The sequence below is a fragment of the Octopus bimaculoides genome, chromosome 15 (genome assembly GCF_046866305.1).
Source record: "Octopus bimaculoides isolate indiv1 chromosome 15, ASM4686630v1, whole genome shotgun sequence".
In the NCBI taxonomy this organism is placed as follows: domain Eukaryota; kingdom Metazoa; phylum Mollusca; class Cephalopoda; order Octopoda; family Octopodidae; genus Octopus; species Octopus bimaculoides.
The window spans coordinates 48,313,777-48,330,382 of NC_142942.1; the positions used below are offsets into that span (position 1 = coordinate 48,313,777).

The 16,606-nt window shown below is 38.9% G+C and overlaps 1 protein-coding gene across 3 annotated transcripts in view; it reads right to left on the minus strand.

Moving 5' to 3' along the window:
- LOC106875080 (3'-5' RNA helicase YTHDC2) overlaps nucleotides 1-16,606 on the minus strand; it is a 57,056-nt gene that overhangs the window by 12,694 nt on the left and 27,756 nt on the right. Inside the window, exons 25-33 of one of the 3 annotated variants that reach the window (XM_089363834.1) lie at nucleotides 14,554-14,798; nucleotides 14,134-14,270; nucleotides 13,236-13,331; nucleotides 12,792-12,888; nucleotides 11,700-11,831; nucleotides 6,630-6,925; nucleotides 5,593-5,744; nucleotides 3,851-3,935; nucleotides 1,701-2,658 (exon numbers count right to left, since the gene is read on the minus strand). In XM_089363834.1, coding sequence (XP_089219960.1) covers nucleotides 1,738-2,658; nucleotides 3,851-3,935; nucleotides 5,593-5,744; nucleotides 6,630-6,925; nucleotides 11,700-11,831; nucleotides 12,792-12,888; nucleotides 13,236-13,331; nucleotides 14,134-14,270; nucleotides 14,554-14,798 — 2,161 coding nt within the window. In that variant the 3' untranslated portion in view covers nucleotides 1,701-1,737. Of the gene's footprint in view, nucleotides 1-1,600; nucleotides 2,659-3,850; nucleotides 3,936-5,592; nucleotides 5,745-6,629; nucleotides 6,926-11,699; nucleotides 11,832-12,791; nucleotides 12,889-13,235; nucleotides 13,332-14,133; nucleotides 14,271-14,553; nucleotides 14,799-16,606 lie in introns of those variants that run through there. The other 2 variants (XM_089363835.1, XM_089363833.1) reach the window with 2 other exon arrangements.

A 16,606-nucleotide genomic window follows, 5' to 3' on the forward strand; every position in this document is an offset into this window, starting at 1 on the left:
TTCATTTTCAGTGTCCAGTCATTGCACCACCGACAAGAGGAATACTGTCATTACGGATATCTGAGTCCATATGTTGCCGACAACCTCCCCCACTCATCCAAAGTTCTCCTTCTCCTAGCCTCCACTGCAGCCTACCCGACTATAATGAAGTAGGAAGGCGGTTAGGTAGCCATAGTTCTGTATTAGTTTGATCCATGGAAAGAAATAAGGATTACAGAGTTGCATTAGTGAGAATTAAGAGGACTACTGATGGCATTTTGGTTACCCTTACAAGGGGTAACAATGACCGGTGTGTGTGTGTGTGTGTGTGTGTGTGTGAGTATCTGCATTATAAATGTATTGATTTACGGGTAATTGGTTAATGTCGATTAATGAATAATTTCACGTATTGTAGGTGAGGAGAATAAAGGAAGGAGGTCAAACGTATATTTTGACCAAGATATTGGTCGTGCATGTGATGGTAACGTTATTGTAAGAACTGGCAGAAGACAGATGTGGAGGGCGGCGGCAGTGGGGAGGGGAGAGGTCTTTAAGCATGTTGCGGTTTGAGAACTGGCAGAGGAGGGAGATGAGTAGATGGGGTGGGGTGGGGTGGGGTGATGCGTCTTTAACCATATGGTGGTTGTAGATCTAAATGGTTGGCGTACAGAGAATGGAGAGAATGTAAGGAAAATGGGGTATAAAAGACAAAAAAAAGAAAGGAATGGAAATAGTTATGAAAATCCTACATCACATGTGTGTGTACGTACGCACATATATATATATATATATATATATATATCTATGCGCACATACAAGTGTATGAATGCAAATGTGTGTATATACACATATGAATGTATAGACACCCATATATGCACATATGCATACACAAACACGGATGCACACAGAGAAGGGTGTCTCAATACATGTCTGTTTTAAATATAACAAACATGTGTGGGGGTTTAAAGAATAAAGCTGTCTGAATGAGGGAGCAAAGCTGGATTTGAAAGGCACAAAGCCCACCTACACATGTCAGCATAATAGAATCATACATACATACATACATGCATATCATCTGTCTGTGGAAAAGTTAAGCTGTGATGTTCATGCCTTTCTCAAGGCGTCACCAAGTTAAGTTAAATAAGCTACAACCGGGGATAATGAAAAAGTGTGTGAGCGTGTGTGTGCATATATAGAAATATATATACATATATATTAATATATACATATATATATATATATCAATATATACACATACATATATATATATATATATATAAAAATTAGTATATACATACATACATACATACATACGTGTGTGTATATATGTGAATATATATAAATATATTCAGACACACATATATACATACGCGTGTGTATATATGTGAATATATATAAATATATACAGACACACATATATACATATATATTATATATACATATATGTATATATATATATATATATATATATATATATATGTATATATATATATATATATATATATATATATATATATATATATATATATATATATATATGTATATATATATATATATGTATATATATATATATATATATATATATGTATATATATATATATATATATATATATATATATATATATATATATATATATATATATATATATATATATATATATATATATATATACACACACACACACACATATATATACACACACGCACTCACACACATTTACATGTATCTATACTCTTGTAGTCCGATTCTCAGAATTACTAAGAATTGGAGAACACGGAATGGCTGTCCATTTTGGATTGGCTGCTACCATGTTGACCGCTGCCAGCATTGTTGTTGTTGCTACTGTTGCTGTTGTTGGATGTTGTGGTGGTGTTGCCTCGCTGTAGGATCACGACGGGGGACATGCCGTGCCGAGAAGAAGGCAAGCTTGTTGCATGGTTCGGTGGCGCTTGGGTCTGCATCATGGGAGTCATGTACATGGGGTTCAAGCCTGCTGCCGCTGCCGCCGCCGCTGCTGCTGCTGCATTGCCGCCGATCATGTTCTGGTGGCGGTGGCCCTGGTAGATGCCGAGGAGGTGGCCACTAGAGTGGCACGGATGGGACGCAGAGTTCGCCATGTTGCCTCCACCACCTCGATACAGATATTTATTGTTGTTGTTGCTGTTGTTGTTGTTTTGGTGATTGCTGTGATGGTGGCTGCTGTTGCCGATGCTGCTGCCGCTGGTGTTGCCGTAGTTACCATTTCCGTGTTTGTTGCTATAGTGATGACTAGCAGAAGAAGAAGAAGCACTTTTGCCACCACCACCACCACCTTTCAGCATGTTTCCATTACCAGACATGCCAAAGTTGTGCGGGCCGAGGTACTGGTTGATGTTGTTGCTCTGTTTCGAGCCGGCAACCAAGCCCTTCGCGTTCATCGGCCCACCTTGGAAAGGGTTTGAGAAGATGTCTCCACCAGTGAGATTATAAGCTCCAGGCTCAGGGCAACCATTGAGGCCAGCGGAGAGTGTCAGAGCAGTATTCGGCAAGTTGTTTGCCTGCGTATACAGTGGTTTGTTGCTAGTGTGGTGGCTGCTGTTCTCCAAACTGCTCTTCGTTATTGGCCGCTTCTGGTTGTAGTGAGGACCTAATTTATCCCACTGTTTTAGTAGAGTCTCACCAACAAATGGCTCGATTTCCTGTTGAAAAGAAGAAAAAAAAAAAAAAAAATGAGAGAATTAGAATTTATGCATTTGTTCATGACATGTGTGTGTGTGTGTGATCATCATCATTTAATATCCGTGTTCCATGCTAAGCATGGGTGGGATGGTACCACAAGAGCCGGCCAGGCTGAAGACTGCACCAAACTTCTGTGACCGTTTTGGCAGGATTTTTTACAGCTGGATGCCCTTCCTAACACCAACCACTCAGCAGAGTGGACTTAGTGCTTTTTGCATGTTACAAGCACAGGCGAGGTGAGTAGTGCCTTTTACGTGGCACAAGCACAGGTGAGGTCAGTTTTGGCATGAGGCCCGTTCAAAAGGAACTCAATCCCCTCACCTCAATGAGGCCCAACACTGGATAAGAACTCAGCCACTTTGCCTCCATGCGGCCCAGGCGCTCTGCCACTTCGCCTCCATGAGGCCCAACACTCTAAAGGAACAATTTGCCTCTGTGAGGTCCAACGTTCATTTTTTTTTTCTATTTTTTTACATGCCACCTGTACAGGTGCACTTGGCTTGATGGGTCCTCTTAAGCACAGCACATTGCCAAAGGTCTCAGTGAGCAATTCAAATAAAATAAACAGAATCATTAGCATGGTGGGCAAAACGCTTAGCAGCATTTCATCTGTCTTCATGTTCTGAGTTAAAATTCTGCCAAGGTTGACTTTGCCCTTCGTCCTTTCAGGGTCACTAAAATAAGCACCATTTGAGCTCTGGGGTTGATGTAATCAACATAACCCCTCCCCTGTAACTGCTGCCCTTGTGCCAAAATTTGAAATGAATATTGAGTAAACAGGGCTGAAGTAGACCAATTTGTGCTTTCTTTCATTCTTTACAAGACAATTCCATTTTCCTCACTGAATTTCAATTAACGAACTCTATAAAAACTAGTGATTGAAAGAACGCACTTATGTGTACACATATCTTTAGTAGGGGGCTAAGTTTTGGTTTCTGAGTATAATCTCATTCTAGTTTATGCGTCTGTTTGTTCATTCATACAAGAATACACACTCACAGAATCAGAATTGCTTTCATACTGTTAAAAACTCTTATAATAATCTTGCCAAGTTTGTACGAAATCTTTAACCTTAGTGTATGAAAGCAACAATTTCTCAATTACCACCAACACAACCGCTACACTACTACCATGGCTGCTATTAATACTAACCTGACAATCACGGCTCACTTGTATCCTCTTGTTGTCGTTCCAAGGGTTTGAAAGATGCTGGACATTGTGGAAGGGAATGTTTCCCCTGAAATTATACATATATATATATATATATATAAAAAAATACTCATGGCAGAACCAAACAATCATTATATTAATATTTATTGTATATTAGGCATGGCCTAGCTGTAGTCTTTTAAGAAGGACTAGACCTCCAACCATAACATACAAAAGGTTTCCCCACATCAAAAGAGAAGAAAACATAAGAATGTTCAGCACCTATACTTTAATATCCACTTTTTCCCTTACTTTGCTGATGTAGGTTGGATGGACTTGCTGTGCAGTGGACTGTCATTTGCTTCAGACTTCTATCATCATCATCAATTAAAACCTGCTTTCCATGCTGGCATGGGTTGGACGGTTTGATAGGAGCTGGTTAGGCAGAAGACTGTACCAGGTTTCAGGGTCTGTTTTGGCGTATGAAGCTCAGTCTCTTGAGCCCTAACCTTTCTACTTCTGCTCATGTCTTTCTTTGCCATATCTACTTTCCACCATTAATGCAGACCAGGCACTACCATTCCTCCACTACTCATTGTCTATTCATAGCCATTCAAGTGCAGACATCTACCTTTCAGCCTTTGATTGCTGTCTCTAATGCCTAGCTGTTCTTTCAGCTCAGTTGAACTCCATCTTTCATAAAGCTAACATCTCACACCAGTTTGTAAAATCAATTACTCAATTCCAGACACAGGTGTGGTTGCGTGGTAAGAAGTCTGTTTTCCAATCACATGCTTTCAGGCTCAGTCCCACTGTGTGGCATCTTGAGCAAGTGTTTTCTACTATAAGCTAAATCTGATGAAACTTTGTGAGTGGACTAAGAAGAAGGAAACTGAGAAAGACACCCAGTGTGTGTGTGTGTGTATCAGAAGCAATGAGGATAGACAGAGCTGATGAGTCAGCGATTAACAGGTAAAACTAGCTTAGTCCAGCTTTGCTCATGAGTGGTTATCTCCCTTAGCAGTGTGTCCATATATATGCACTTATGCAACTTTAAGGCTTTTAACTCCTATTTCTAGCAATACAGGTGCTATTCAGCCCCCTCAGTCACAATTAGTGATGATTAAACGTTTTCTTTATGGTTTTATATTGCACATAGCTGTCTATATATATATATATATATATATATATATACACACACATGTGTGTGTATACAGATACATGTGTTATTATTAAGGCGGCGAGCTGGCAGAAACGTTAGCACGCCGGGCGAAATGCTTAGCGGTATTTCATCTGCCACTACGTTCTGAGTTCAAATTCTGCCGAGGTCAACTTTGCCTTTCATCCTTTCGGGGTTGATTAAATAAGTACCAGTTACGCACTGAGGTCGATATAATCGACTTAATCCGTTTGTCCTTGTTTGTCCCCCCTGTGTGTAGCCCCTTGTGGGCAGTAAAGAAATAAGATACATGTGTCATTATAATCAAAAGACACATCGCTCATGCGATGTTCTTATTGGCATTTCTCTTGTCAATAAAGTGCCTTCTTGCTTTGTGCCTCCAGAGCCTTGTGGAATAAGAGATCCCTTACTCGAAAAACAGGTAAAACTTGGCCCAAGGAAGGGCATCATCCAGCTGTTAAAAAAAACAAAAAACAATTTCCCTTGGTGACATATTCCTCTAACCTTGTTAACATGGAAAAAAAGGATGTAAAACAGATGAACGAAAATAAGAGTTGCATCTTACCTTTTCAACCAGTCAACTGTGCAAGTAGCACCTAGACCTGGCATAGAATACTCTGCACTTCGATCTTTGCTAAATGTAGATAACATTTTAGCATAACCTTGGAAACAGCCACTTCCTTGGATTGAGAATATCAAGTAGACCGTTTTGCCATCCTGAAATGAAAATTACTGTTGTAAGATGGCACCCACATTTTTACGAAATTAACCCCCCCCCCCCTCTTTCCCTCACCCCTGATCCAATATCTGTAGTCTCTCTCATACTCACCTGAAAAGAAAAATCAAACAGCGTTTCAACTCTGTGTGAGTATATGTAAGTGTATGTGTGTGCATGTACAAGGGAAGTATGTGATTGTGTGTATGTGTGAACCAGCATTCTTTCAGTAACAAACGATGATCGAAGTCACATCTCAAAAGACAACCACTTGACAACATTGACAAGTGTATTAATTGGATTTACCATCCATATTCATATATAAAATACTACAATTAGCTGCCGTTTCTGACGGCACAGGGTCAGCTAGTAAGAATGATAATGCAAAAACACCTCGTAGGCTGTGACAGTCAACGAAATAGAGATAAGATTTTAATGTTTATTCTTTCATCATGGCATAGTACTCTGGCCCACAGCCCGGTGGTGGGGACACTGGCTTTAACTAACACAGCTGAAATAAATACCAGCAGGTACTGGAAGTAGTTTTTCCACTGATACAGGTAAGGAAAAAAAAAAAAAAAAAAAATAGTGGTGGCAGTGGTGGTGATGCTACTGACAATGATGATGATGGTGGCAGCAGTGGCGGTGGTGGTCGTGGTAATGATGATGGTGATGATGATGATGATGACTGTTATGAAACCGATTACAAGAGGCAATGGGAGACTTAAAACCAATAAAACAGAAGAGAAGAAATTAAATGATGATAGCAATGACGATGATGATGATGATGATGGTGATGACGATGACTGCGATGAAGCTGATAGCAAGAGACAACAGGAGACTGAAAACCAAGAAATGAGAAGTTAAAAAAAATCCGAAACCCCCACCTGGAAAGCCTTGTTGAGTTTCTTCTCATTATTCGGTGACGTAGTCCAGATGGACTTGCTGAATGAGGTGTCCAAGTTGCGCTGGTTGTTGCACTTCATAAGAAACATCCGACAAGGATGTGAAGACGTGGCCCCGGGGTCTTTTTCCGATCGCTTGGTTGGGGATGAAGGCTGTGATGTGTCACCTGGGGTGTTAGGCCGGCTGCCTTGATAGTTGATGTTGCCACTCAAACCCAGGCTACTGCTGAAGTGGGACAGGCTGTTGTTGTTGCCTGTTTTGTTATCACAACGGTATTCTAGGAGAAAAAAGAAAAAAAAAAACACTCCTTGTTATTACAAAATATTTATTATTATTATTATTTTATGTTTGACTTTTGTTTTGCATTTGTACAAGTTGGATCCAAGTCTCACCCAGAGACCTCAAGAGACAACAAGTTAGAAGTTCATGTAGGTGTTATGCCTAGGGTACCATATATTTGGATTTGTACAGTTTTGTTCAAGTGAATGTTTAAGAAACCATAAGAAAATTATGTTTGCTTTAAAATTTGAGATCACATAGACAGTATTTTACGTAGGATATGGGCAGTTCCCATGAGCACTATCTTTTGGACTTCAGCCATTTTGGGGTTTCCTGGTATCTGAGCTAGGTAGTAATCAGCCCGTTTCGCTGTCATTCCCAGGGCACCTATGACAATAGGTATTGTTTTCGTCTTCAGATTCCACATTTTGCTAATTTCTATTTCAAGATCTTTATATTTGCTCAGTTTTTGGTAGGTCTTGACAGATACGTTTATATCAATTGGGACAGTCATATCAATGAGGAGGCATGATTTTTGTCTGAAGTCTTTCAGTATGATGTCTGGCCTATTTGCGTCTATCTTTCTGTCAGTTTGAATGGTGAAGTTCCAGAGGAGTGCAATGTGATCATTTTCAAGTACTGGGGGTGGTTTGTGTTCCCACCAGTTTTTATCATGGGGCAAGTCCAGGTTTTTGCATATTACCCAGTGAATATATTGTGCAGCTCTATCATGCCTGTTGAGATACTCTGTAGGCGCAAGCAGACTGCACATGGAGACAACATGATCGATGGTCTCATTTTGTTGTTGGCATATACGACATAATGGGGAGCTGCCGTTCTTTAATATGTTGGCCTGGTAGTTCTTTGTAGGTAGGCATTGATCTTGGGCTGCTATGATAAACCCCTCTGTTTCTGATTTCAATCCAGAGGCCATTAACCATTGGTGGGTAAGGGCTTTGTCAATATCTGCATTATTCGCTCTCTTTGGGTATTTGCCATTGAGAGGTTTTCCATGCCATTTTTCAGTCATAATAGCTAAGGCAGCAATTTTAGCACGGGTTTTCAAGCGCTTAGCTTTTTCTGTAGGTGTTTCTAGTTCGTCTAATTCTTGAATTTGTTGCAATTGGAATTCACTTAGATATTCCTTTGCCTGTTTTGTTACTGAGTAAGATGCTTTCTTGCTTTCATATTTTAAGACAAGTTTTAGCATCCAGTCCTCAGAGTTTTTCATATAGGTGTCTAGGCCAATTGTGGCTACCTTCATTGATAATGCCAGCTGTAGTAGTCCTCGACCTCCCTCTTTTCTTGGCAGATAAAGACGTTCTATATCTGCCTTAGGGTGGTGCATTCTATGCATTGTCAACAGTTTTCGTATTTTTCTGTCAACATTACATATTTCAGTAATTGACCAGTTAACGATGTTGAAACCGTAAGTCACGACTGGTATGGCTAGAGCATTGATCGCTTCGATCCTGTTTCTCGCGTTCAGCTCTGTCTTCAGTATTGCTCTCACCCTGCGATAACATTCTCTTCTGATCCTTTCCCTCATCACTGAGTGCTTGATATTGTCCCCTTCAATTACCCCTAGGTATTTGTAGCTCTCCGCTGGTTCTAACTCTTTTATGACATTTTGCTGGTCAAGGTTCACATTAGATGTATTTGTCATTTTTCCTTTGATAAAGATAGCTTTTGCACATTTATCAAGGCCAAATTGCATCCTGATGTCATCACTGAATTGTTTAACAATCGCTAGTAGGCCTTTGAGTTGTTGGTCATTTTTTGCAAAGAGCTTTAAATCATCCATGTAAATGAGATGATTTATATTTTTATCAAATATTTTATAACCATACTGTGCATCATTGAGCAATTTTGAGAGCGGTATTAGGGCTAGACAGAAGAGGAGTGGTGATAGTGAGTCACCCTGGAAAATGCCACATGAAATTCTTACATCTCCAGCATTTAGAGATTCATTGTCATTGTTCAACATCAGTGTGGTTCTCCATGATCTCATACTTACAGATAAAAAGTTTCGCAGAGTAGGAGCTATTTTATACATTTCCAGACATTTCCTAATCCAGCTATGTGGTAGGCTATCAAAGGCCTTTTTATAGTCTATCCAGGCTATTGACAAGTTTTTGTGTCGCTTGTGACAATCTTCTATTATTATTATTATTATTATTATTATTATTATTATTACTATTATTATTATTATTATTATTATTATCATTGAGTGAGAGAGCAGTGCATGCCATCATTAGCACTAGTGCTGCACTGAGGTCGATGTAATCAATTTAGGCCCTCCCCACAATGGGGGTAAAATATACGAAGTTCAGTATACCCATCATGACTACCCATCTTATTTCTTTATTGCACACAAGGGGCTAAACATAGAGGGGACAAACAAGGACAGACAAAGAGATTAAGTCAATTACATCGACTCCCAGTGCATAAATGGTACTTAATTTATCGACCCCGAAAGGATGAAAGGCAAAGTCGACCCTGGCGGAATTTGAACTCAGAACGTAACAACAGGTGAAATATCACTAAGCATTTCGCCCGGCACGTTAACATTTCAGCCAGCTCGCCGAAATGGCATGACTACCCATCTGATAAGGGCACACCAGGCACATGCCTAACAACCCTATGTGCATGAAATGGTGATCTCATATCAAGAAAAATAGCGCATGACCTTGCAGGTCGAGTAGCCCGTCCCTGAATAGGGTTGTTGAAGGATGTTGAATGAAATAACTTTTTGGGAAACAGGAGAGGGTTGGTGACAGGAAGAGCATCCAGCTATAGAAAATTTGTTTCAAAAAGTTCCATCTGACTCCTGCAATTAACTGATATATCATCATCATCATCATTGTTTAATGCCCGTTTTCCATATTGGCAAGGATGGAATAGTTTGACATGAGTTGGCCAGCCAGGGAGCAATCTAGACTCCAATGGTCTATTTTGGGATAGTTTCTATGGCTGGATGCTCTTTCTAACACCAACCATTTTACAGAGCGTGCCAGATGCTTTTTTTACATGCCACTGGCATATATTTATATATACTACGAGTGAAGATGAAAGAATGATACACACAGATATATAAATATATATAAGAGAGTATTGTAATTCGCTTGAAGCATTGTGTATTGTTTGTAAAGAATAAAATGTTTTGAATGGTACAACAATGCACTATAATATAAAAAATGGACTATATACTTGTTGTAATTTAGTTATCTATAGTCTGATGATATTCCGGAATACAATTCCTTCTTCAGATCTTCTTATAATTATTTCTACTTGATATATTTTATCATTTAATGCTTCTTGCAATTAACAAACTAATTACTTTACCAAACAGGTGACATTGATGAAATATATAATTCTCATATATGAAGAAATAAGCAAATCTTATAAATTTTTTTTAATGCTTCTTTGACAAAATAAGATAATTAGATTTAAAGCTCTTAATTTTCATGCACCAATTATCATGGAGGATAATGGGCTAGTGGATATAAGCAATGATTAAGTGACAAATGTAGCAGCTTAGCTAGAGGATAAGAGTTCAATTCCTGGATCAATGAAAAAAAAAAAAAATTATAACATACTATAGTTAAGTGAAATGAGTAAAGGACATCACAAGTATGATATTAAAATTAGTTTTAAAGAGCTTAATTTCCCTTAATTACCTTACAGGATTAGAGAATATAAATGCTAAGTTTTTAGTGTAGTAGTTTAACAAATGGGATCAGCCAAACAATTATAGATTCAAGTGGAACATGCTAGAGGCATCACAATTAAGCGTAGTATTTATTCTGTCAAGTCCCTTTTGCTGAACCATTACGTTACTGGGACGTAAACACACCAACTTTGGTTCACAAACAGTAGGGGTGTGGGGTGGGGCACAGACAGACAAACACACATATATACGAAGGGCTTCTTTCAGTTTCCATCTACCAAATTCACTCACAAGTCTTTGGTCGGCCTGAGGCTTTAATAGAAGACACTTGCCCATGGTGCCATGCAGTGAGACTGAACCTGGAACCTTCTGGTTGGGAAGCAAGTTTCTTATCACACAGCCACACCTGCACCTGAATTTGTTTCTGCAATACATACACATTTACAGACGGAGGGATAACAGTGGTTAGGGCAAGTCGATTATATAATGCGGGTTTCACAGAAACAGTGCTATTTAACCAGGATCTCTCTCTCTCTCTCTCTCTCTCTCTTACACACACATGCATAGATAATGGGCTTCTTTCAGTCTCTGTCTTCTAATTCCACTCACAAAGCTTTGGCCAACCTGAGGCTATAGTTGAAGACACTTGCTCTAGGTGCCATGCAGTGGGACTGAACCAAGAACCCTGAGGTTGGGAAGCAGGCTTCTTACCACAAAGCCACACCTGCAGCTTGTTTGTTTCTGCAATATATACACATTTGCACAGGGAGAGGGAACAGGTGTTAGGGCCAGGCAATTACATGATGAGGGTTTCACAGAAACAGAATTATTTAACTGGGATTTCTCTCTCTCTCTCTCACACACACAGGGAAGTAACAGCAGAGATTATCATGTATTAGAAGGCTTTAAGGAATTTTAGATATGTTAGTCCAAAATGGAATGTGGGTTGTGAGTCTGAAGTTTGAAGATCACTAATTGGAATTAATTCCAAAATGTAAACAAGAACCGAAAAAAGACATAATGAAATAACAGCAACAAAACCAACAACAACAACAGCAGCAGCAACAACAACTGCAACAACAATTAGAACAATTGCAATTACTTGTGGAATCTTTCTTTTTGGAAGAGGTACTTATTGCTGAACTTCGCTTTGCCATCCGCGATCGGTCTTCATTCTGGTCTTCAGAATCAATACAACTTTGGTTACCAACACTAGAGAGAATTGATTCTGCAGCTGAAGAATGCAAATAAAGAGAATATTTCAAGGAATTATTACAAAACATTATAGGCTTGAAATGTTTAAATGTCTGAGAGCAATCGTTAATTAACACTACAATTATTCAAATTATTAATTAACCTCGTGCCGGTGGCACGTAAAAGCACCCACTACACTCTCAGAGTGGTTGGCGTTAGGAAGGGCATCCAGCTGTAGAAACTCTGCCAAATCAGATTGGTGCCTGGTGTCGCCTCCTGGTCCACCAGTCCTCAGTCAAATCGTTCAACCCATACTAGCATAGAAAGCGGACGTTAAACAACGATGATGATGATGATGATGATGATGATGATGAACTTCATTTTTTTTAGAGATGAAAAATAAAAAAAAAAAACAGAAAGGGTTTCTTTAGCATTTACATCTGTAGCATGGTCTGATTTGAACTCAGCTCATCTTCATACATAATAACAGACTGGGTTCAAATGAAGGAAGTTCATTTCTAAACCGAGATCAAATCCAATCTGGTAATAAGTATACATCCAGGGGTAAATCATTTGATGATATTTGAAGACGGTATAAACATAAATACTTTTAACAAATTTGCTCTCAAAACTGAGGTTGATAATCAAAGACATTAATCACCGTTTTTAATCTAGATTTAATTTGATATAACAAAAAAAAAAAAAAAAAAAAAAATACTGATCTATCATTATCATTATAACAACTATATAGTATTTTCCAGGACCTGTATTTCAAAGGGCCAGCCTTGTTGCATTCTGTGTCACACTGAATCTCCCTGAGAACTTATATTAATGGTACGCATGTCTGAGGAGTGCTCGGCCACTTTCATGTTAATTTCCCAAGCAGGCTGTTCCATTGATCAGTGTACTTTTTTTTTTGTGTACTTATTTCCGTCATTGAACTGTGACAATAACTGGAGTACCGTCCTTTTCGATATATTCTAGACGAAGCAATACTTACCCATTGAAATGGGTCTCTGTCCAATACCTGCAGGCTGTTGCAAGCCAAGTTCTCTCTCTTCTGTTACCAACACTTCGACAATAGCTCGCACAATAGCCTGGACAAAGCAGAGAGAGAGAGAGAGAACATAAGGAAACAATAAAGAAAGCATAGACCCTTACATGTTTTTCATAAAAAAAAAATGCTTCAACAAAGGCACAAGGTGAGAAATATTCTTAGGTAGACAGTGGCGAGATGGTTAGTTCATTAAATTTTGACTCTAGTATTGGTCCTGAAAGAATGAAGATCAAACTCGACACTTGCTGTGTTTGAATTCAAAACCTGAAGATACATAACTAAATAGCAAATTGTTCATTGCTTTACGGAAACTACCAAATAACCACCTTGTTCCAATGTGTGAATATGTGGTAATAAGACAACAACAACATCTATAGAAATATTTACCTCATCGGTTTGAGTCCAAGGTTTTGACGGGGCTCGCATTCGTCTGATAAACAAACTGTACCACTTCTGTCTCAACTGAAGAACTAAGGAAGAACTCTAGAAGCAAAATCAACAATATTAGAAGATAAGTTACAAATTGATGATAACGATAATGATGATGAGGATTTCCCAGCAGGTGTTAACTGAGAAGTCAAAGAGCATTCACAAGGTATGTTATCCAACAGGTATTCTGATTGCATTTGGTAATATAATTGCCCAGCAGTCAGCACTAGCAGAATATGCTATTCAACAGGCACTTTGTCAAATAGTCAGCATTATTAGAATATGATATTTAACAGGCACTCTGAGTGTATTTGGTAATACAACTGTCCAGCAGTCAGATAGCACAAGCAGAATATGCTATTTAACAGGAATTCTGTGTGCATTTGGTTATACAGCTGTCTAGCAGTCAGAACAAGCAGAATATGCTATTGAGAAGACACTCTGTGTGCATTTGATAATAAAGTTGTCCAGAAGTCAGCATTTGTTGAATATGCTATTCACCAGGTGCTTTGTGTGTTTGGTAATAGAGTTGCCCAGCAGTCAGATAGCACCAGCAGAATATGCTATTCAACAGGAATTCTGTGTGCATTTGGTTATACAGCACCAGATAGCACCAGCAGAATATGCTATTCAACAGGTATTCAGAGTACATTTAGTAGAGTTGTCCAGTGGTTCAAATCCTGTCAGTGAGTATGTTGCCCTTATCTAGCTCAAACCGACAGCCGCGCTTGATAATAGACTTTATAAATACGGTGCGTATACATGTGTGTGTTTAGACTGTTTTAGGTCAATCTCAGAACATGGGACAACGTAAGGAGTCATCATAATTGTGCAGGGGGGGGGGAAGAAATCCTACCTCAGAATCAACTTGGAAAGATAACCATTCATCGAGACGAAGCGAAGATTTCTTCAGTTCCTCATTCTCCTCCTCTCCACTGTCACTGACATTATCAAGATCATGGGGCCTGGTGAAATCATGGCATTTTCTATCATCTATATAGAAAAAAAAAGAAGAGTTAATTAATGAAGTAAATTGTCCCAAAAATTAATTTTAATTTATTAATTCATTGATGGATTAATATTTGCAGCATGAACAAAAATAAAGTTCTATAGCAGTAAAACACACACACATGCACATCACCATCATTTAACATCCATTGTCCATGCTGGCATGGGTTGGATGAGTTGCACATATGCACGAAGAAGTTAGTCTCTTTCTCTCTCGCTTTCTCTCCATGGATCAACCGTAAAACAAATAAAAACTAATGACCCTCACCAATCTGTCCACTTTCTGCTTCTTTAATGACCTCTGGGGACAACTTGGCAGGCCCTGCAAATAAGGCGACGGTGATGGGTGAGATGACTGTACAACAGCGTACAAAGGCCAAACTACTGTTACGGGACATCTCCTCGTAGATAATCCAGTCTGAAGGGAACGAAGAGAGGTCAGTGTTACGCTGGCTCGCTGACAGATTGGGACTGAACACGGACAAATTGTGCAACCGTATTTTCATCTCTTTTCTGAAATAAAAAACAACAACAACAATAATGATAATAACAAGGACTGTGGAGTCGAAGTCATGGAGTCAGAATTGGAAACAATTAAGGGGTAGCTAGAGTCAGAGTCGGCAAAAGTATACCAACTCCAACACACAATATCTTAATTCTTTAATTTAATAAACCAGTTATAACATATAGGCCTACCCAAAGTACAAGCATATACATATGCTTTATGAGATATGTAGACCAGAACCACTTAATTACATAAAGAGGAGCCGGAGTCGGAGTCAGAGGTGCCAATAGTAGAGGAGTCAGAGGTGCCAATAGTAGAGGAGTCAGAGTCAGAGGTGCCAATAGTAGAGGAGTCAGAGTCAGAGGTGCCAATAGTAGAGGAGTCGGAGTCAGAGGTGCCAATAGTAGGAGAGAGGAGTCAGAGTCAGAGGTGCCAATAGTAGAGGAGTCGGAGTCAGAGGTGCCAATAGTAGGAGTCGGAGTCGAAGTTTTGCGTTTCAACTCCACAGCCCTGATAATAACAACAAGTACAATAAGAATAATTCTGTCTGATTTGGGGACAAGGCCTTAAATTCTGAGGGGTGGGTTAATTGATTGCATCAACCCCAGTGCTTAATTGGCACTTAATAAATTACTGACCCTAAAAGGTTGAAATGCAAAGTAGACCGTGGTGGAATTTGAACTCAGAATGTAGGAGCCACAAGAAATGCTGCAAAACATTTTGTCAGGTATGTTAATGATTCTGCCAGCTTGCTGCTTTAATAATAATAATAATAATAATAATAATAATAATAATAATAATAATAATAATAATAATAATAATAATAATAATAATAATAATAATAATAATAATAATAATAATAATAATAATAATAATAATAATAATAATAATAATAATAATAATAATAATAAGGATGCAATTTGGCCTTGATAAATGTGCAAAAGCTATCTTTATCAAAGGAAAAATGACAAATACATCTAATGTGAACCTTGACCAGCAAAATGTCATTAAAGAGTTAGAACCAGCAGAGAGCTACAAATACCTAGGGGTAATTGAAGGGGACAATATCAAGCACTCAGTGATGAGGGAAAGGATCAGAAGAGAATGTTATCGCAGGGTGAGAGCAATACTGAAGACAGAGCTGAACGCGAGAAACAGGATCGAAGCGATCAATGCTCTAGCCATACCAGTCGTGACTTACAGTTTCAACATCGTTAACTGGTCAATTACTGAAATATGTAATGTTGACAGAAAAATACGAAAACTGTTGACAATGCATAGAATGCACCACCCTAAGGCAGATATAGAACGTCTTTATCTGCCAAGAAAAGAGGGAGGTCGAGGACTACTACAGCTGGCATTATCAATGAAGGTAGCCACAATTGGCCTAGACACCTATATGAAAAACTCTGAGGACTGGATGCTAAAACTTGTCTTAAAATATGAAAGCAAGAAAGCATCTTACTCAGTAACAAAACAGGCAAAGGAATATCTAAGTGAATTCCAATTGCAACAAATTCAAGAATTAGACGAACTAGAAACACCTACAGAAAAAGCTAAGCGCTTGAAAACCCGTGCTAAAATTGCTGCCTTAGCTATTATGACTGAAAAATGGCATGGAAAACCTCTCAATGGCAAATACCCAAAGAGAGCGAATAATGCAGATATTGACAAAGCCCTTACCCACCAATGGTTAATGGCCTCTGGATTGAAATCAGAAACAGAGGGGTTTATCATAGCAGCCCAAGATCAATGCCTACCTACAAAGAACTACCAGGCCAACATATTAAAGAACGGCAGCTCCCCATTATGTCGT